Genomic DNA, 23,689 nt, shown 5'->3' on the forward strand with positions numbered 1-23,689 from the left:
AATAAATTTGAACACTTTCTTGACTAGATAAGATAATATTAAAAATATCTTGTGATAAAACTGCTGACAAACAGATACATTTGTATAAATAAACAATAAAACCTAATACTGTGGATTCATTTTTATTCGTGGTATACCAATTTTCGTGGGTTTCGTGGGTCACAGCGAACCACGAATTTAAGAATTCAACGAAGAATAATCCCGAGAAATGTGTATGGAGTCGGATGTTTATTTCCAGTTATGTTATGCAGTTCTAGTATAGTGTTGACTAACGATAAACATTGTAACATAACACGTGTTTTTCTTGAAAGAAGATACAAGTATTTTGATTAAATCAATAATAAATATATCGAATATCAGTGACAATTTACTTTTTAAAATTGATTTAAACTGTTCATGGAAAATAAATGCAAGTTGTTAATTACCGTGTCATAGTTTGGTTTACTGGTGATTAAAAATCAATAGGATTAACGGTGCGGGGATATTGCCCGTAGGTAATATTATTTATGACAGGAACATTTATTTTCACACCTTTTACTTATACTTATATAGATTCAGATTCAATATTTTATTAAAGTCTCACCACTTGTATAACATTATACATTCCAATATACATATAAAACATTGCGTATAACATAAAATATTGAAAAACATATATAAAACATATAGTATATTAAAACTAACAGTAAAATATCATTAGCTTAAATACTAAAACATATACAAGCGCCATTCTATTAAGAATTATGAGAGACTATTAAATGATTATTATATACAATATTTAACATAATTTTAAAACTATATATATCTAAGATTTAAAATATATCATCAGCTATATACAAATAAGAAATTTGTTCTTCTACATAAAATATTAAAGCAGGTTTTAGCAACTACCTGACATAGTTCTTCATTTCTGAATAAAAATATAAACTTTTCGTCATTAGACACGTTATAAAATTGATCATTATGTTTGACTGCTTCACTATACAATATATTTCGAAGGTCTGCATATAAAGGACATAAAGTAAATACATGTTTTTCGTCTTCAATTTCATTTTTACACATAAAACAAGATCTTTCATTTATTGGTTTATTCTCATATCGTCCTGTTTCTATTTTAAGTGGAGCAACACCACACCTAAATTTTGCATAAGCACTTTTAAATTTAATAGACATATTTTGTTTTAAATATAACTCTGTACAATATTGTGATTTATATAGCTTATAAGTACGAAGCTTATATATTATATCGTGATTAGGGAAATGAGCTTTCGATCATAGAGTTTTAAATGCCTTATAAAATTCCGACAAGAATTTATAAATTGTAAAACAAACAAATAATTAGTTGTCTCTGTCCATTATTGTAATAGAAGTTTTCAATGAACACTTTAACCTAGAATGACCAAGCGAGGATTTTGACAATTCAAAACCTTTTCAATGATTTTTTTCTTTTTTGTTTGTTTTATTATTGATCAAACCAAGGAGGGTATATGATCTCCTAAATTAAAAAGAAATCCACGAATTACGTATCGGATTTTTTTTTTTTTTTGTTATCAGCGATCCACGAATTTACGTATACCACGAAACGTCTTTTTTTCTCTATCCACGAAAATAAATGAATCCACAGTAATATACAACACTGTCATTTTAATTTATGGATGCCTATCCATTAGAACCTAGTAGAATGAGCTATTTTGAATCCCTAACAACCAGCTAAAATACAGGACTATTTATAATTCAATTAATGAACCTAATTTATGAAGCTGAAAATGCGAGTTCTAAAATTTCCATTCTAAACTTAGTTCTTTGCAAAATCAAATATGAGACAAAGTCTTACTCAAAAAAATATTTTGCCCACATTAAGATATTTTATAGCAAAGTATTTTTTTGTCCCCATTTCTCAATTCCATAGGTTGGATCCCTGAAGAAAATATGTTATGCAAAACTAAAAAATATACACAATTATCTCATAAACACTAAGTAAGGTCTTATGAACATCTCAAGAATGTTTTTTGATAGATTCAATTTGATTAAAATACAGGAGTCAGTTTCACAAAAATACTTACAACGAAGATTGTTCTAAATCATGAACAATTCAGTATACTTACGATCAATCTTAGTCGTAAGTTTTTTGTGAAACTGACTCCAGATCGTGTGTCCCTCTTCTCTTAAGGACCTAGATACACTATGTTCTACATTTTATTCTGGTAATTAATTGATACATTAGCCAATGAAATTTAAATCTACAAATTTTCAAAATTTTTGAAAATTTGTACCATTACGACAAACCCAGAGGATTCATACCCTCATGGGTAGTCAAGGTCTTTTAAAAAAAACCTTGTTGTAGAAGGGAGTGTTGTCAGATGCTTGTTAGCATGGGCAAAGAATCTGTATTTCAATCAAATTGTGATAAATTTAAAACACTTTTTTACTTTCCAATTAAAGGGGCAAATAAAGAAACCTTCATCATACCTTTTCCTTTTTGAAAAGATACCAATGAAACATTGAAGTATGTATAACAATATGTCAATGTGTTGGGTCATTGGGTCACCCATTCTAAAACATGAAATATGGTAATATCCTGAATTATAACAAGAGATCTATAAGATAAGTTTATAAAATGCTGAAACAAGTAAAAAGTTGTAATAATCAACAGACGCTACCTAAATTCCATTGGGTCTACATAATAGTGTCTTTTAATATATCTTTCAAAGATGATTTATAAATATTAAAAGTAATCAATTAAAATGTGCATTGAAGAAATTACAAATACACTCTAGTTTCTTGACTGACATAATCCTTAAAAATAGTCTAAAAAAAGATGTGTAGTATACAACAAGGAGACAAAAACTCAATAACACAAAACACCAAAGGACATCAATAGGTCAACATATTGTCTTCAACAATACACATTTAATCAAGGATCTGTCACAGAAACCCTAAATAACAATATAGATTATCTTTGTGTATATAACCCTGTGGCGGTAAAATATGAAAGAAATTCATCTGATCAGCAACAAAAATACAATCAAAATACAGGATACTTATATAGGTGTAATTAAAAAGGAAACATTATTTTATTCAATGGCATATCCAAAAATATAAGATTGCTACATAAAATGAGTAGAGTTATTGTTCAAATCTATCTTATGTGCTAATTTATATTTAGTTTAGTCATAATTTTTTATAATTAACATTTTACAATTGCAGAGTGAAGATCACAATAAATTTTCCATCTCAAGGGCAGTTGACTAACTAATATTTTCTATGAAACAAAACCTGTTCAATGCTATTTCTTTTATCAATCATTGTACATGCAATAAACATAAGCAGCAAAAATGCATTCTTAATTGACCAATTATGGATGTTTATTACTTTTAACTTTTTGCTAAAAAACTACATGTACAGCTTCATGTAAAAGATAACGATTGGAATAAATTTGGTCACTGACCAATGAAACAAAACAATATATACTCAGGATAAAATTTGTAAAATTTCAACAAGAGAAATATTAATAACAATATACCTGAGTAAATTAAGTTCATGGAATGGATAAAGTATAAACAACTTGTATAAAACATTAGTTTAGGTACTAAATTGACTTGCCTGCTGCAATATTAAATTACAAAAATATTATTGTCAATGAACTCTGACGACTCATTCCTGAAAACTTAACTGGTCACTGTATCATGTAAATGAGATCAAAGTCTTATGAAATGACAGACAAACATACTTCTTACAAAGAATCATACCAAATTTGTTGACTTATTATTCATAGTTGACAATAGTTGATGATAAATAGACATAATACTGAAAACTTTCCCTGAACACTGGAGCATGAAAAGAGTTCCTGACAGTGACTACTGTGGATTCATTTTTATTCGTGGTATACCAATTTTCGTGGGTTTCGTGGGTCACAGCGAACCACGAATTTAAGAATTCAACGAAGAATAATCCCGAGAAATGTGTATGGAGTCGGATGTTTATTTCCAGTTATGTTATGCAGTTCTAGTATAGTGTTGACTAACGATAAACATTGTAACATAACACGTGTTTTTCTTGAAAGAAGATACAAGTATTTTGATTAAATCAATAATAAATATATCGAATATCAGTGACAATTTACTTTTTAAAATTGATTTAAACTGTTCATGGAAAATAAATGCAAGTTGTTAATTACCGTGTCATAGTTTGGTTTACTGGTGATTAAAAATCAATAGGATTAACGGTGCGGGGATATTGCCCGTAGGTAATATTATTTATGACAGGAACATTTATTTTCACACCTTTTACTTATACTTATATATTATATCGTGATTAGGGAAATGAGCTTTCGATCATAGAGTTTTAAATGCCTTATAAAATTCCGACAAGAATTTATAAATTGTAAAACAAACAAATAATTAGTTGTCTCTGTCCATTATTGTAATAGAAGTTTTCAATGAACACTTTAACCTAGAATGACCAAGCGAGGATTTTGACAATTCAAAACCTTTTCAATGATTTTTTTCTTTTTTGTTTGTTTTATTATTGATCAAACCAAGGAGGGTATATGATCTCCTAAATTAAAAAGAAATCCACGAATTACGTATCGGATTTTTTTTTTTTTTTTTGTTATCAGCGATCCACGAATTTACGTATACCACGAAACGTCTTTTTTTCTCTATCCACGAAAATTGATACCCACGAAAATAAATGAATCCACAGTATATGACAAGATGGAAAGACATACTATCCTTATTTTTTAATGAAACGAAATACCAAAAGACTTGTCATGTATAAATAATAACTGAGAACCCATCTGATTTTAAGAACTTCAGCAGCCTACTAGAGCATTCAAATGCTGTCAAGGTCTTGTGGTAATGACAGGTTTATAAGATTGGAACTTAATAAACCTCCTATAATGGTTTACTTTTATAAATTGTTACTTGGATGGAGAGTTGTCTCATTGGCACTCATACCACATCTTCCTATATCTACTCTAAATTTTGGTTTGCCTAGATTAAAGAATGTAATTACCACTAGAAAAGTATTGTAATACTCAGTATTGTTTACACAAGTTTATTTGAAGCAGGCAAGACAATATAGGATACTATCTTCAGATTATAGACAATTGGTTAATATGCTAACAACTTGAAAAGTTTTAAAAGTATTAAACATTAATCTTCAAACCTTGTCTTTATTATTTATTATCCACTACTACTGGTCAGCACTTTTAAGCATTTTTTGGCTTATCATAATTGTCAATGCTTCTCTCAAGTAGCTACAGTCTGACGGAGGTCGAAAGTGATTCACACCTCGAAAATTATGCTATATATTTCATATACAGTCTAGTCACATAATTTCGTGGATACATAAGTTCGTGGACTTCTGGAAATCCTAAATATTTCTCATGTGTGTTATTGTTGTGAAGTCATCACTCGCATATTTTGATTGCTATAGGATATCCCTACAACATCAACATACAAAATGAATCTTGTCGTTTCAAGCAAGGTTAAGACTTATTACTTATTTATATAAATAGCAAAATGGCTGATTTTACTTATTTCCTAATTTAACCAATTTCCTTCGACCTCGATACCTTTATTCCAAAGCTATATTCCAAAATCCAAGTGTCATCTGGTTACTCTACTTTCTAATGAACAATGTCACATGACTAACAGCCAAAATGATCTATGGAATGCAATCAATGTCATAATCTTATATGTTTTCAATGTATTTTAGCGATAAAAGATGAATTTCGGTTTATCAAATCAACTTCAAAGGAGTTATTGAGCACAGTTCTTGTAAATTAAGTTCAACATACATTGATTACTGGATATTATCAAGGATTTGTATACAAAATATTAAAAAGTAGTAAATGGGGAATGTGTCCATGGGACACAGATGATGCCCCCGCTTGTCCTTCATATAAAGTTATAATGGGACATAACTGAAAAACGGTAATAGTGACGCTACCCAAATTTGTACTTGATCTGAGTTTTGTGGTAATAAAAATTGTGTATAAGTTTCATAACATTTGGTTGACGCAAACTTAAGTAAGAGAATGGAACGAAAAATATTTGTAAAGGCGCATAACTCTAGAACAATAAAAGTGACATCCCCAAAATTCAAACTTGATCTGTATTTTGTGGTAATAAGCCTTGTGTATAAGTTTCATAACATTTGGTTGAGGCTAACTTAAGTTAGAGAATGGAAACAAAAAATTCAGCAATTTTTCCATTTGTAAAGAGGCATAACTCTAGAACATGTAAAGTGACACCACCAAAATTCCAACTTGATCTGTATTTTGTGGTAAAAAGCATTTTGTATAAGTTTCATATTATTTGGTTGAAAACTAAAGTTAGAGAACAGAAACAAAAAATTCAGCAATTTTTCCATTTGTAAAGGGGCATAACTCTAGAACAATAAAAGTGACACCCACAAAATTCAAACTTGATCTATATTTTGTGGTAATAAGCATTTTGTATAAGTTTCATAGCATTTGGTAGAGGCAATCTAAAGTTAGAGGACGGAAACCAACTTTGGGACGGACGTACGGACGTACAGACAGACAAGGGTAAAACTTAATGCCCCCTCCGCTACGGCGGAAGCATTAAAACATAATTTATTGTGTATTTATTTGTTTTGTTAAAAGTTTTGTGTTTCACAACATTATAAGTGTTATTCATTAATATTTTACAGGTTCAACTTAAAAGGCAGTAATATAAGTCTTATTCACCAACAAAACTGACAAATGCTTATCTGGATGTAACTGACAACAAGCTTAGTGTGGCCAAGGCTGCAAGGAAGTATTGTCTTCCTGAACAGACATTGAGAGACCGTGTATTGGGCCACATCTCCATAGACAACGTAAAGTCTGGAGTCCACCAGTGTTTGACTGTGAACAGGAGGCAAGATTGGTTCAGCACATAAAAGAAATGGGTGCAGTAGGTTATGCATACACCAGAGCTGGAGTGGTGGGTCTTGGATCTGAGTATGCTGTTCACTTGGCCATGAAGACAAAAGATGACAAGCAGCTTTCATTGAGATGGTTTTACAGCTTCATGGGTAGATGGCCTGAACTAAAGGTATGGAGACCCAAAACCATCTCAGAACTAAGAGGGAAGGCAACTTCAAGGGCATCCATTTACAGGTACTTTGATGAACTTGATTGTATAATGGAAAAGTATGAACTTAAAGACAAGCCACAGAGCATCTATAATGTTGATGAGAAGGGTTTACAACCAAACTATAAACCACCAAATGTTGTGGCCTCTGCAGAGTATGTACCCACTACCTTATCTTCAGAAAATGGTCAAATAACAACTGTTATGGGATGTGGTAATGCCTAAGGACATCAAATTCCACAATATTTTATTTTGGCTGGTAAACGTATTAGACAGGAGTTGTTAGAAGGGGCCACACCAGATGCTGATGGGTCTGTCAGTGAAATTGGATGGTCCAATTCAGAGATTTTTCAGTCATACCTTGAAAATCATTTCATCAAATATGTCACAGGTATGCAAGACAAACACATTCTTCTTCTGTATGATGGTCACAGGACTCACATAACACCAGATATCATTGATTGGGCAGTAGAGAAAAAAATAATCTTGTATATTTTGCCTCCTCACACCAGCCATGTTCTTCAGCCCATGGATGTTGGTTGTTTTGGGCCATTCGCCAGAATCTACAGTTCAGAATATCATAAATTTCAACGTACCCATTCAACAGTAATCAACAAATACAACTTGTGCTCTATTGCATGCAAATCCTACAATTCTGCTCTTTCTCCTTCAAATTTGCAGTCTGCTTTCCGTAAATCTGGTATTTACCCGTTAGATAGAGATGCTATAGACCAGTCCTTGTTTTCTATTTCTGATGCTATTAATAAAAAGAGCCAATCAGAGGAAAATACCAAAGATGATGATATCCCTGCCATTGAAAATGTAACAACTGAACCAGTTACTATTATTTAATGTCCAATTCAGAGATCAATGCCGACACAACCAATATTATCAAACCAGGAAAATTAAAACATCCAGATTTATGTTGCTGAAAACATTACAGATGAAATAAATTGCTTCACCGAGCGCAGCTGGATACGACCGCAGAGGTCCAACCCTGAACAGTTGGGGCAAAAATGGACACAATATTCGCGCTTGATACAGGTCTGAATTTGGATTGTAATTCAATATTTGACACATAATAAGTTTCTGACACAGAATAACTGTAGTCAAAGAACTTAGAATTGGTTATATGATTTGAATTTATATTCAATTTTTTGCTTTTGTGCAATACACTATGCTGTTGCGAATTGACCCCCCCCCCCCAAAAAAAAATTTACCCCCCCCCCCTTCTTTTTCAAAAAAAATATTTTTTAAACCCCCCCCCCCCCCGCCCTTTTTTTTTTAAGGAATTTTCCTTCGCAGGTCAGATAAATTTTACTGCCCATGTTTACTCTGCAAACAAAAAGAAACTGAAGAATAATGATAATGATATACATTTGTTAATTGTTTGACTGTTTCCAGTTATTTATATTTAATTACGTTTACTGTTGCCAGTTCTTAATTAACAGTTGGGACACTTTTGATATATGAACATTTGCGTGATTTTGTAAATATGAACTTTATCTTGTGGAAAGAAATTAATCATGATTCCCATGGAAAAAATTTGACAGAACTGTGTCTTTAAGATCATTTGTTTAAATTTATGGTAAGCAAAATTAATTGTTATTACCAACTTTTCGTTTTATTTGTTACTTATAACTTTTTAAATTTGATTTTAATTTTTTTTTAAGTAAAAAAAAAAATTTTGGTGTTTTCATTTTTAATTTTTGAAAGGTCTTTAGTCTCCAAAATATAAAATAAAATTCTTGGTCATTAAAACCGTGTAATAAGTTTTGCTGAACTTAACATGTACAAAAATATGCTTACATAATATTACAATTTTATGCTCACCACTTGGCTTCCATACTGCATGTTTTTCTTGTGTTATTTTTAGAACGAACTTTTTCCATGAAAATAGGTGACGTACTTGGCATCCACTGCCGATTTGTTTACACTAGAAATGTTGGTCATAGCAAAGAAACTACGAAACGGAAAGAATCAAACCAACTTGTATTATTTTAATGAGGTTCTAAGGTACCATTGCCGACATTAAAAACAAATGGCTATTTTTTAGTTTTACCGCATTTCGTTTGAATAGTCTTATATCCACGAATATAGGTGACACTACCGTAAAAACACCTTTAAAAAAAATTTCCTTCATCATTTCTGTCTGATTTGAATGAAATGTTTACCATTAGATACAGAAATTTCAATGAGATGTTACCATTAGATACAGAAATTTCAATGAGATGTTACCATTGGATACAGAAATTTCAATGAGATGTTACTATTAGATACAAAAATTTGAATGAGATGTTTACCATAAGATACAAAAATATAAATAAATTTTACCATTTGTAATTAAATAATGATTTGTAGGTAATAACAGGTCATAGAAATATTTCATAATAACCATAGAAAACTGCAAACATTTACGAAATTGCTGAAAGACAGAATGTAGGATCGCTAGGTCTTGCTTTTGCGACAAAATGTTGCAGACTCCACAAAAATGTATTTTTATATAAAAAATGAGAAAAACTTTTGACCTCCAACTGTAAAAGTATGTTACCTAAACATTTCTCAACCATTTTGCCAAACAACATCAGAAGGTTGAAATTTAAAAATTAAACTGATTGATATAACATTTAAAATAATTACTCAACAGATATCATTATTAAACAAAATATCAAAGGATTTCAAAACAGCTCATTGAGGTATTATAATGTAGTTCTACAAATAATTATTTCTTAAGATATGTACATTACAACAAAACAGCAATCAAACTTTTTATAGTGACAAAACCTTAATGTTCAGTTATAATGTCAAACAATCTTTGTTCATGGGCAGATTATGGCTACATTTGAAATAAAAATTGACACAAGTTCTGTATGCTTGCACTGGCAATTAATGAACTTGATCTGATTGGCTCTTATTTAATATGAAGTCTTGTGCCCGGTGGATTATGAGTTGTAACATCAGCTAGCACCTCAGAAACGAACTTTCCTATCATTTTTGGCTTCAATTAGATCAATATTTCCATAAGGAAATTTTCTAAGTATTACTCTTCTTATTATTAAATGGTAATAGATATATTGTCCAATTATTTTGATATTTGTAACCTCTAATTTCATTATTTACATAAATGCAAACGCTCCTATATCAATACCATCACCCAGACAAATAACTGACATACTTCAACATTACATTCATTCATAATAAAGAAAATACAACCATATACATCTAAGCTGTTGTAAAAACCTACATGGGACCCAGGGAGGGCACTTCCTTAACTATGGGTGGGTGTCAATTATGTTTTTGTACAGTGAAATTCAAATTTGCCTCTATAAGTGTTTATTCCATTTTTAAAGTCAATTTAGTGCCTTCCCTGTGTACCATGCATGTTTTAATGGAACAGCACTACAATTTCAATACAGTTTGACTAGATCACACATCAACATTAAAATCACATGTTTTTGTGCCTGAGGTAGCTGGACGGAAAGTTGAATTAAGCTGAGTGAAGCTTTTGATTTTACTTCAGCAATTAACTTCAACTACTTTTTGGTTGCCATTTTTTACACGGCTTTGGCAACCACATGCAAATCACTAATGATCAATCTGTTCTTATTATTTTAAACAAATCTTGAAAGAAGCATAGCTAAGTACATCTGTTGTAAACATCATCCATTTTATACACAATTTCTTGTCAAGTTAACATTTGAAATAAAAAAAAAAAAAATGAAACTGAGAAATTTTGTTTGACTGCTTACAATTACAATTAGCAATAGTTCTGCTTACCATTTGCAAAACTGCATTTTTACATGTAAATTTTTACCTTGATTCCCAATGCACAAAATGTAACTTTGAATAATTGGAGATGTTAGGTCTATAAGAAATGTATAAATAATATATTATAAGAGCAAAACAATTTCTAATAGACCAAATATTTTTTCACTTTAATAAATAAAATGCTTCGCTGAACGCAGCTGGATACGACCGCAGAGGTCCAACCCTGAACAGTTGGGGCGAAAATGGACACAATATTCGAGCTTGAAACAGGTCTGAATTTGGATTGTAATTAAATATTTGACACATAATAGGTTTCTGACACCGAATAACTGTAGTCAAAGAACTTAGAATTGGTTATATGATTTGAATTTATATTCAATTTTTTGCTTTTGTGCAATACACTATGCTGTTGCGTATTGACCCCCCCCCCCCCCCAAAAAAAATTTTTTTTTTTACATCCGCCCAGATTGAGCCATAACCCCCCAAAGCCAATCCTAACCATCCCTTTGTGGTATGGAAACTTGTGGTATAATTTCAGAGAGACCCATACACTTAAACACAAGTTATTGTCTGGAAGTTACAAAAATGCTTATTTTTGGCCCCTTTTTGGCCCCTTATTCCTTAACTGTTGGTACCATTACCCCCAAAATCAATCCCAACTTTCCTTTTGTGGTATTGAACCTTATGGTAAAATTTCATAGAGATCCATTCACTTAAACAAAAGTTATTGTGCGAAAACCAATGTGTCTTCGGACGACAACGACGACAACGCCAATGTCATACCAATATATGACTGCAAAAAATTTTTGCAGTCGTATAAAAACAAGAGTGCACATGCTGAAATGTCTCGCCTGCTTTACTGACCATTGATTTTATGTAGAAAGTCTTAAGGGCATTAAGATACAGTTTCGATCCCACAGTGATTTTTAATATGCTAACAACTTGATTTAATGGAGACATCTAAGTAATATACGATAAATGTTGGCTATGGGGTCTCGTGTCAAATCTGCACAATTGATTCATGTATAACTTCTACTGTACAATTTTACTTCCCATTTCTTCTTCAGGATAACAATTCCACATGGTTGTTTTAAAGTGGTCTTTTCATAATTTCATTTCATGGCTCATTTGTTTTTCTGAAACTTATATTGTTTATTTCATTTCTATAATAGCAATTTCAGAATTTCAGTTTCTGTTATAATTTCTGCTGTACATTTTTCAAAGGAGCATTTTTCTGCACACTTCTTTTCTTTCTTGGTTTTAACCAATCTACTGGTTTATTTTTAACCTGGTTCCACAGTATTTCTTTGATCTTGTAAGGTATCACATTGTGAACTATTGTATGATTTAGTGATGTCAAGGACTGACATTGTGAAATCAACGATTCAAATAGAAACTTGCAATTCTCTGGGGAGTCAAATAAAACATAATCTCTCAATATATCACAAATAAATGAGACTGCTGGTCTCCTAGGGATATTTGAACATGTACGGGAATTTATGTCACATGACATACTGCAACCGATACCATAGGTACATTCACTATCAAAGTAACAGCGTTTATTGCTGCCTAAGTGTAACAGTTGTTGTTCAGACATAAGACTCTCTAAGTTGACAACTTTAGCTTCATAATCTGATGACACACCAAAGTTCGTATGTTTAATATCACACATGTAAAACTTTGAACTGAAAGATTCTGTCAAAATGGAGGACAATTCCAACAGTCCTATAGATATCTGTGCTCTCTTCTCCCAGGGTGGTAACAACCATTGATTATAATTAGGAAAGAAGTACTGCATCACAGGATTTACATCACTTTTCTTTTGATACAATGGTGAACTAGGAATGTAATCATAGGCATAGGCACTTCCACAAGTTCCATTTATCTTAGGAAAACTTGACTCATCTTGAAAGATCAACAGAATGAAAAATTCTCTAGTGTGAAGTAGCTGCCACAAGGTATTACATTCAGCATAATTCATCTGGAATTAAAATTTATCGCTTATTATTCAAATGGAAGATTTGGGTCTAAATAGAAAAAGTAAGACAAGAGAGGACAAACAGAAACTAGCTGATAAAATTTATTATTTGAAAAATAATATGCTGAAACTGTGTAAGATCAATATAAACTCACATTTCACAATTACAATGGTATCATGATATAAATGTGTACCTTGAAATGATCCAATAGACTAAACAAAGCTGACTTTTATAGACCGATTGTGTGTCTGGCATACAAAATTTTAATCCTGGTATCTATGATGAGTTTATTTACAACCACTGGGTCGATGCCAATGCTGGTGAAGGCTTCTCCTTGAGGGTATTATCAGCCCAGTAGTCAGCACTTCTGTGTTGACATGAATTATCATTGATATGGTCATAAGTATAAATTAACTGTTTTTAAAACTTGAATTTTTTTCAAAATACTAAGGATTTTCTACCCCAGTAATAGATTACCTAAGCTTTATTTGACAAAACCTTTGAGGATTTTGGGTCCTCAATGCTCTTCAACTTCGTACTTTATTTGGCCTTTTTTTTTAACTTTTTTGTTTTGAGCGTCAACAATGAGTCTTTTTAGTAAGCAATACAACAATGTTTTGAACTAAATATAAATTGTCATTATGATGGAAATTTTCATATTGAAGTAAAACTTTTTTAAGCTAAGGGCTGTTCCAATAAAAAATACATGGGACCAAGGGAAGGCACTTTTAAATCTATACTATGGTCAGATAGTGTACCACTGGAATTAGATAAGAACATTTTCTTTTGATTGCATTTGTTTGATACTAACATTCTATCTATAACTATTTTTTAATCAGTTTTATTATCAGTTTGATAAAAAGAAACCAAACTGCAACTTAAACAAAATTTTGACAGACTGGTATTATAAAAGCCTCTTGACTAACTAGAGGCTCTAAAGAGCCTGTGTCGCTCACCTTGGTCTATGTGAATATTAAACAAAGGACGCAGATGGATTCATGACAAAATTGTGTTTTGGTGATGGTGATGTGTTTGTACATCTTAATTTACTGAACATTTTTCCTGCTTACAATTATCTCTATCTATAATTAACTTGGCCCAGTAGTTTCAGAGGAGAAGATTTTTGTAAAAGATTACTAAGATTTACGAAAAAATGGTTAAAAATTGACTATAAAGGGCAATAATTCCTAAAGGGGTCAACTGACAATTTCGGTCATGTTGACTTATTTGTAGATCTTACTTTGCCGACATTTATTGTTTTTTACAGTTTATCTCTATCTATAATAATATTCAAGATAATAACCAAAAACAGCAAAATTACCTTAAAATTACCAATTCAGGGGCAGCAACCCAACAACAGGTTGTCCGATTCATCTGAAAATTTCAGGGCAGATAGATCTTGACCAGATAAACAATTTTACTTCATGTCAGATTTGCTTTAAATGCTTTGGTTTTTGAGTTAAAATCCAAAAACTGAATTTTACCCCCATGTTCTATTTTTAGCCGTGGCGGCCATCTTGGTTGGTTGACCAGGTCACGCCACACATTTTTAAAACTAGATAAGCAAATGATGATAGTGGCCAAGTTTGGTTTAATTTGGCCACGTAGTTTCAGAGGAGAAGATTTTTGTAAAAGATTACTAAGATTTAAGAAAAATTGTTAAAAATTGACTATAAAGGGCAATAACTCCTAAAGGGGTCAACTGACCATTTCAGTCATGTTGACTTATTTGTTAATCTTACTTTGCTGAACATTATTGCTGTTTACAGTTTATCTCTATCTATAATAATATTCAAGATAATAACCAAAAACAGCAAAATTTCCTTAAAATTACCAATTCAGGGGCAGCAACCCAACAACAGGTTGTTCGATTCATCTGAAAATTTCAGGGCAGATAGATCTTGACCTGATAAACAATTTTACTTCATGTCAGATTTGCTCTAAATGCTTTCGTTTTTGAGTTATAAGCCAAAAACTGCATTTTACCCCTATGTTTTATTTTTAGCTGTGGCGGCCATCTTGGTTGGTTGGCCGGGTCACGCCACACATTTTTTAAAGTAGATACCCCAATGATGATTGTGGCCAAGTTTGGTTTAATTTGGCCCAGTTGTTTCAGAGGAGAAGATTTTTGTAAAAGATTACTAAGATTTACGAAAAATGGTTAAAAATTGACTATAAAGGGCAATTACTCCTAAAGGGGTCAACTGACCATTTCGGTTATATTGACTTATTTGTAGATCTTACTTTGCTGAACATTATTGCTGTTTACAGTTTATCTCTATCTATAATAATATTCAAGATAATAACCAAAAACAGCAAAATTTCCTTAAAATTACCAATTCAGGGGCAGCAACCCAATAACGGGTTTTCCGATTCATCTGAAAATTTCAGGGCAGATAGATCTTGACCTGATGAACAATTTTACCCCATGTCAGAATTGCTCTTAATGCTTTGGTTTTTGAGTTATAAGCCAAAAACTGCATTTTACCCCTATGTTCTATTTTTAGCAATGGCGACCATCTTGGTAGGTTGGCGGGGTCATCGGACACATTTTTTAAACTAGATACTTGAATGATGATTGTGTTTAAGTTTGGGTGCATTTGGCCCAGTAGTTTCAGAGGAGAAGATTTTTGTAAAAGTTTACGGACGACGGACGACGGACGACGGACGCAGGACGACGGACGACGGACGCAAAGTGATGAGAAAAGCTCACTTGACCTTTCAGGTCAGGTGAGCTAAAAATGAAACTCAAACTAGTGCATTGGATATTGAAATGAAAATTTAATACAGATTATCTAAATGATACTTAAAAGAGGAGAATAAAGGACAATTTCTGGCACAAAAAAAATATGATGCTTCGTAAACAATTGCTATCTTTTTTTTTTAAACTCAACAGAACTTTGAGGTTTCCCATAGAAAACACTGATTTCCCCATATTGAAATTTTTTAGGCGGGAAAGTATTGATTTGTGAGTTATGCAGATGACTATATGCAATATACTGTACCTCTCCATTTGCATTAAAATCTGTAAACCCTATGACTTTATCTAATAGCTTTGGTGAGTCTATTTCTCCTAGGTTATACTGAAGAAACTGGAACACTTTATGTTGGAATGATTCTAGTGATATAGGATAAGGTAAAGGTTCTATTGCAGGGTACTTCTGTAATTTGATAAGTGATTCCTCATGTCTGTAGGTCTGTTAACAAAAATAGCATACATGTTACAATTCTATGATGATGATGCTGATGGATGGCTGTGTCATGTAGTGGCATATTAAATGCATATTAAGGCCAATATCATGCAAATGTGAAGTTAGTAAAAACCATGCTTTGTAAAAGACCCACAAACTGAGCTGATGCTTTTTACTTGCTAGTTCACAAGGTAAGAGTCAGCAGGAATTCCTTCAAGACATGTCAACCTACACGGAAAAATAAGTCCAGTCTTCACTCTTTGTCGTAAATGCCAAGTGTTAAGCAGAGAAGCAAAATTTACCAATTTTCAAGTCTTTTGCTTGACCCAGCTTTGGATTGGATCAACACCCACTCACACTTGAAGCAATCATGCTAACAAGAGCCGACCAAGGCTGTTAGTTAAAGTTCTAAATTCTACAAAGATTACTTAATTGTAAAAATATAGTAAAACTACCAATACAAATATTGGTAGATATTTTTTTTAAAAAAGGGAAAATTCTACAGTGAAATGTATACACATCTTATTCCTATTCTATTTGTCATATATTTTGTATTAAGAAAGTGATGGATAATTGGGACAATTTGAATTTTCCCTTTGACCACTGCAGTATAATTTCAAATCTTTACCAGGTAATGTTTTAATTACAATTAAGCCAAGGGGTTTCATCCAAATGAACTGTTTTATATGGCATAATATACAAGGCAATTATACTATGATTGTTTTGTATTTTTTTTCCATTCTCACAACTTTTGCACTGAATGCAATTTTATGCATGAAATATTTTCCACTGGACAAATTCGTTGATTCATCTCAAGTTTATGTCTTTTATATATCGTTTATGAATAAGTTTTTAAGTGTTCAATGTTTTCAAATATTATAAAGGAGTAGGCCCGGTAAGACCTCTTTTTGGCCCCAAAATATAGTGTTTTTACATAGTTTTTGAAAATGTAAACTTTTAGCTATTTATTGGAAAGTAGAATACTTTTGTTACATAAATATGGACTGTTTTGACAATACAATGGACATACATCAGGTACTAGCATCATTATTTTATGCAAAATTAGTAAGGGTTCCACGGAACCCAGTGTCTCGCCTACTTTTGCTGTTAATCGCAGGCTCAACAAAAATGAGGAGAAAAATCAATAAAAATATTCCTTTAGATACTATCTTTTAATTGTAAGAAGCTTCTGTCAAAGTTTGGTATAAATCCAGGATAGTTTATGAATCTTATAAATGTTTTAAAAACTTTAACTGCAGACTGTATTTAATGTTAACTGAAAGAAAAACTAAGTCCATTTATAAGTAAAATACGGATAACAGGTACAAAATTTTAACAAAATTTCCTTCTAGATACTAACTTTTGATCATAAACAAGCTTCTGTCCAAGTTTGGTACAAATCCAGGATAGTTTAATAAAGTTATTAAAATTTTAAAAACTTTATCCACAGAGTGAATGTATTGTTTCCTGGCAGAAAAACTAAGTCCATTTATAAGTAAAATACGGAAAAAATGATTTTTTTTTTTAACAAATTTACTTCTGGATACTATCTTATGATCATAAACAAGCTTCTGTCCAAGTTTGGTACAAATCCAGGATAGTTTAAGAAAGTTATTAAAATTATAATAAAATGCTTCGCTGGGGCGCAGCTTGATACGACCGCAGAGGTCGAACCCTGAACAGTTGGGGCAAGTATGGACACAACATTCAAGCTTGATACAGCTCTGAATTTGGATTGTTATTAAATATTTGACACAGCATAGGTTTCTGACACAGAAAGAATGTGGTCTAAGAACTTGAATTTGTTTAATTTACCTATTATGGTCCAATGTCCAAAATCAAAATACATGGTTAGAGTCAGCATATCAAAGAACCCCATATATTCAATTTTTGTTAAAATCAAACAAAGTTTAATTTTGGACCCCAACTTGGACAAACTTGAAAACTGAGCCCATAATCAAAAATCTAAACACATGTTTAGATTCAGCATATCAAAGAACCCCAAGAATTCAATTTTTGCTAAAATCAAACTAAGTTTAATTTTGGACCCTTTGGACCTTAATGTAGACCAATTTAAAAAACGGGACTTAAAATTAAAAATCTAAATACACGGTTAGATTTGGAATATCAAAGAACCCCAATAATTCAATTTTTGATGAAATCAAACAAAGTTTAATTTTGGACCCTTTTGACCTCAATATGAACCAATTTGATAGCGGGGCCCACAAATAAAAAATCTAAATTCATGGTTAGATTCAGCATATCAAAGAACCCCATATATTCAATTTTTGTTGAAATCAGAAAAAAGTTTAATTTTGGACCCCAACTTGGACCAACTTGAAAACTGGGCCCATAATCAAAAATCTAAACACATGTTTAGATTCAGCATATCAAAGAACCGCAAGAATTCAATTTTTGTTAAAATCAAACTAAGTTTAATTTTGGACCCTTTGGACCTCAATGAAGACCAATTTAAAAAACGGGACCCAAATTAAAAATCTAAAAACACGGTTAGATTTGGCATATCAAAGAATCCCAATAATTCAATTTTTGATGAAATCAAACAAAGTTTAATTTTGGACCCTTTTGACCTCAATATGAACCAATTTGATAGCGGGCCCACAAATAAAAAATCTAAATACATGGTTAGATTCAGCATATCAAAGAACCTCATATATTCAATTTTTGTTGAAATCAAACAAAGTTTAATTTTGGACCCCAATTTGGACCAACTTGAAAACTGGGCCCATAATCAAAAATCTAAATACATGTTTAGATTCAGCATATCAAAGAACCCCATATATTCAATTTTTGTTGAAATCAAACAAAGTTTAAATACTGGACCCTATCTTGGACCAACTTGAAAACTGGGCCCATAATCAAAAATGTAAACACATGTTTAGATTCAGCATATCAAAGAACCCCAAGAATTCAATTTTTGTTAAAATCAAACTTAGTTTAATTTTGGACCCTTTGGACCTTAATGTAGACCAATTTAAAAAACAGGACCCAAAATTAAAAATTTAAATACACGGTTAGATTTGGAATATCAAAGAACCCCAATAATTCAATTTAAGATGAAATCAAACAAAGTTTAATTTTGGACCCTTTTGACCTTAATATGAACCAATTTGATAACGGGGTCCACAAATAAAAAATCTAAATACATGGTTAGATTCAGCATATCAAAGAACCCCATATATTCAATTTTTGTTGAAATCAAACAAAGTTTAATTTTGGACCCCAATTTGGACCAACTTGAAAACTGGGTCAAAAATCAAAAATCTAAATACATGTTTAGATTCAGCATATCAAAGAACCTCATATATTCAATTTTTGCTAAAATCAAACAAAGTTTAATTTTGGACCCTTTGGACCTTAATGTAGACCAATTTGAAAACTGGACCCAAAGTTAAAAATCTTAATATACTGTTAGATTCGGCATAACAAATAAATAAATGTGATCAAAGATTTTACAAATCTAATGCGCCATACTGTGCAATTAAAGATTACTTCTTGAAATTTTTCAATATTTGAAATTTGAAAAAAAAATAATATTTGAAGAATAATTCTTTTTAATTTCTGAAATCTGAAATGAGAAAAAATTGACCTCCCACAATTTCTTTTTATCCCCCCCCCCCCCCTTTTTTCCCCAAAAAAATTCTTTCCCTCAAGATATGGTCATAATCTCAATTCAAATTTCCAATGGAGTTGGCAACCATAATTACCCATTTAAATTTACCATAGTGCTAACTTAATCTATTTTATAATAGAATTAAAAATATAGTGTCAAATCTTTCATATGGATTTTTTTGTAAAAAAAAAAAAGATGCAACATTTGCAGATATTTTTACTGGTCTTCCTTTATAAATATGCATTTCTTTAAACATAATTTAAAAGCAGTGTAAGGGAAGTAACCAAAACGTTGTATTTGGATTACCTCCCTTAGACTGTATTAAATTATCTTTATTGTTCATTAACCATTACTTTATACATAATTTAAAAGCAGTGTAAGGGAGATAATTTCAATGATGTATTTGATTTATCTCCCTTACACTGCTTTAAATTATGTTTTGTACTAAAGTATTTGTCCATTAACCAGGACAACCTTGTTTTTCCCCCTTTTTTGCCCCTAATTCCTAAACAGTTTGAGCCATAACCCCCCAAAGCAAATCCTAACCATCCCTTTGTGGTATGGAAACTTGTAGTATAATTTCAGAGAGATCCATACACCGTTCCACAGTTATTGTCTGGAAACTAGAAAATGCTTATTTTTGGCCCCTTTTTGGCCCCTAATTCCTTAACTGTTGGTACCATAACCCCCAAAATCAATCCCAACCTTCCTTTTGTGGTATTTAACCTTATGGTCAAATTTCAAAAAGATCCATTCACTTAAACTAAAGTTAGAGTTCGAAAACCAATGTGTCTTCGGACGACGACGCCGGACGACGACGACGACGACGCCAACGTCATACCAATATACGACCACGAAATTTTTTTGCGGTCGTATAAAAAATTTAACCACAGAGTGAATGTAATGTTTCTCGGCAGAAAAACTAAGTCCATTTACAAGTAAACAAAAATACTGAAATCGTCACAATTTTATCATTGTGCTAATTTTAAGACGGTTTTTGTCTAAAATGGAAGTGGTGCACTTGTGTTCAGTCATAATATTTAAATATATGTTGTATTTAATGATAGTACATAACATATATAAAGATTGAGACTGAACACGAATGTTGCCACTTCCATTTTAGACAAAAATCATCTGAAAAGTGACGTTTTATGGCATATTTGATAGATTTTTCATATTTAAGCTTGAATTTGGGCTTCTTTATTTACCAAATCAGTTTAAAATCTTTAACATAAACTAATTGAATTGACAGGTGTAGACACTTAAGTGTTTAAAAAATGTCAAAAATATTTCATCACTCAGATGTACTTCGAATTTTAGGCCGAAATTAGCCCTTACCGGACCTTACCCATTTCTTATAGTAAAAGCTTTCTATGTAAATATGTTGTGCTTTGACAGACATCATATATACTTCTTAATTAAAAGTGCTTGTGAATTCTGATGGGTAAAGATTGCTTTCATTTAGCCATTTTGTTGTGAATTTAGAATAAAATTTTATTATTAATTCAATTGTATTCAGCTAGGCAAATTATAAATTTGAGTTGAAGTTATCTTCCTTTGTTCATGATTGTACATTTGTAGTTTAACCTATTTTTAAAACAGATTCATATGCAATGCATCACTTATTTAATTTTTAATAGAAAAATGTTTTCTAGACAAGTATGGTAATTCAAATACACATCATAGTGTATCTTTAAGGTGGTTTGGGTGTCTTCTGCCATCTTGGATTGTAAAATAGCAGAACACAGGCTTAGAATTTTAATTAGGTCAGCAAAGTTGGATGCAAGAATGCAACTTACTAATAAGAATCTTCATTTACATGAACAAATTAATGTGATCTTCGGTTATAATCACTTATATTTATACAAAAGTAGAATGTTTTTGTTTGATTTCAAATTTTGGGAAACTTTGCCTAACTCAGAAAAAGTATAATTTATAAAGGAATCTTCAGAAATGTTTCTATTATATGTTAAAGCATTTAAAAACGTACGGTGAACCATTTTTCTTTTGATATTCTGAAAGAATTATATAAGAGTTATCTTCTCATATTTTATTGAAAAATTCTATCATTTAGTTTACCTTCTATTCACATTATGATGTTTTTTCTCTGTATAATCAATACACAATGTGTCATTTTTTCACAACCTGTAGCTTGAAAACAAGCTTAGTGACAATCTTTTTTGTTATATTTTTTAACATATCACAATATGTACTGCATTTTGACAAAGTATGAAAAATAAATGTGGATAGTGTCCACATGTGGACACAGATGATGCCCCCTCTTGCATATCATATAGTTATAAAGGGACATAACTCAAGAACAGTAAAAGTGACGCTACCCAAATTTGAACTTGATCTGAGTTTTGTGGTAATAAGCATTGTGTGTAAGTCTCATAACATTTGGTTGCGGCTAACTTAAGAAGGGAACAGAAACTAAAAATTCAGCAATTTTTCTATTTATAAACACGCATAACTCTAGAACGGTTGTGTATAAGTTTTATAACATTTGGTTGAGACAAACTAAAGTTAGAGAAAGGAAACGAAAAATTCAGCAATTTTTGTGTTTATCATGGGACATAACTCAAGAATGGTAAAAATGTCGCCACCAAATTTCGTACTCAATCTGTATTATGTAGTAATAACCATTGTGTATAAGTTTCATAACATTTGGTTGAGGCAAACTAAAGTTAGAACACAGAAACAAAAAATTTGTACTTGATCTTGGTTTTGTGGTAATGAATATTGTGTATAGGTTTCATAATGTTTTGTTGGGGCAAACTTAAGTAACCGAATGGAAACTAAAAATTTTGCAATCTTTCGATTTATAAAGGGGCATAACTCAATAATGGTTAAAGTGACACTACCCAAATTCAACTTGATCTGTGTTTTATCAGTGGAAGTCAAAATTAAACATTGCATTGTATAAAGCATTGATTGTAGTTGATTCAACTATAATCATGGACAAAGGAAGATAACTCCAATTTAAAAATTACTTAATATTTAGAAGAAAATAAAAATTTTGCAATTTTTCCATTTATAAAGGGGCATAACTCTAGAACGGTTGAAGTGACGCCACCAAAATTCAAACTTGATCTGTGTTTTGTGGTAATAAGCACTGTGTATAAGTTTTATAACATTTGGTAAAGGCAAACTAAATTTAGAGAACGGAAACGAAAAATTCAGCAATTTTTCCATTTGTAAAGGGGCATAACTCTAGAACGGTTAAAGTGACGCCACCAAAATTCAAACTTGATCTGTGTTTTGTGGTAATAAGCATTGTGTATAAGTTTCATTACATTTGGTTGAGGCAAACTAAAGTTAGAGTACGGAAACGATAAATTCAGCAATTTTTCCATTTGTAAAGGGGCATAACTCTAGAACGGTGAAGTGACGCCACCAAAATTCAAACTCGATCTGTGTTTTGTGGTAATAAACATTGTGTATAAGTTTCATAACATTTGGTTGATTCAAACTAAAGTTAGAGAACGGAAACCAATTTTGGGACGTACGTACGTACAGACGGACAAGGGTAAAACTTAATGCCCCCTCCGCTACAGCGGGGGCATAAAAATTCTATCATTATTTGTTTGCACTCCCATACCACCTTAATATCTAAGTATAACATATCATCAATAAATTGCAATACATTGACTGGATAGGATCTAAAGAATGATCACTTCACTGCGCTATTTTGTTGAACCATGAAAGGTAGTGATAAACCTGGGAAGATATAGATATCAAGTCAGTACCATATATAAGTGTTTTGATTGCATTTCATGCAATCTTTACCCCAAAAATTGATAGTGTAATGTATTATATTTGCTATAACAGTGTGTCTCTGAAACAATAATGTAGAGGAATATTACTTACTATATCACTGTGTGTCTCTGATACACAACAATAGTATTATTGTGTATATTCCAACTAATTTGGTTCATTGAGAAAGGGTCACATGTTCACCTATATTTTCGAAAGGAAGACTGAAAACAGGAGATAGACAAGTGATATTGC

General features: G+C 31.6%; 1 protein-coding gene across 1 annotated transcript in view; it reads right to left on the reverse strand.

Annotated features, from left to right (window-relative positions):
- LOC127728308 (divergent protein kinase domain 1B-like) overlaps window positions 1-23,689 on the reverse strand; it is a 302,906-nt gene that overhangs the window by 248,474 nt on the left and 30,743 nt on the right. The window contains exons 5-6 of the mRNA XM_052235648.1: window positions 15,859-16,050; window positions 11,556-12,855 (exon numbers count right to left, since the gene is read on the reverse strand). Coding sequence (XP_052091608.1) covers window positions 12,070-12,855; window positions 15,859-16,050 — 978 coding nt within the window. The 3' untranslated portion in view covers window positions 11,556-12,069. The remainder of the gene's footprint in view (window positions 1-11,555; window positions 12,856-15,858; window positions 16,051-23,689) is intronic.

The sequence above is a fragment of the Mytilus californianus genome, unplaced genomic scaffold (assembly GCF_021869535.1).
Source record: "Mytilus californianus isolate M0D057914Y unplaced genomic scaffold, xbMytCali1.0.p SCAF_2, whole genome shotgun sequence".
NCBI lineage: Eukaryota > Metazoa > Mollusca > Bivalvia > Mytilida > Mytilidae > Mytilus > Mytilus californianus.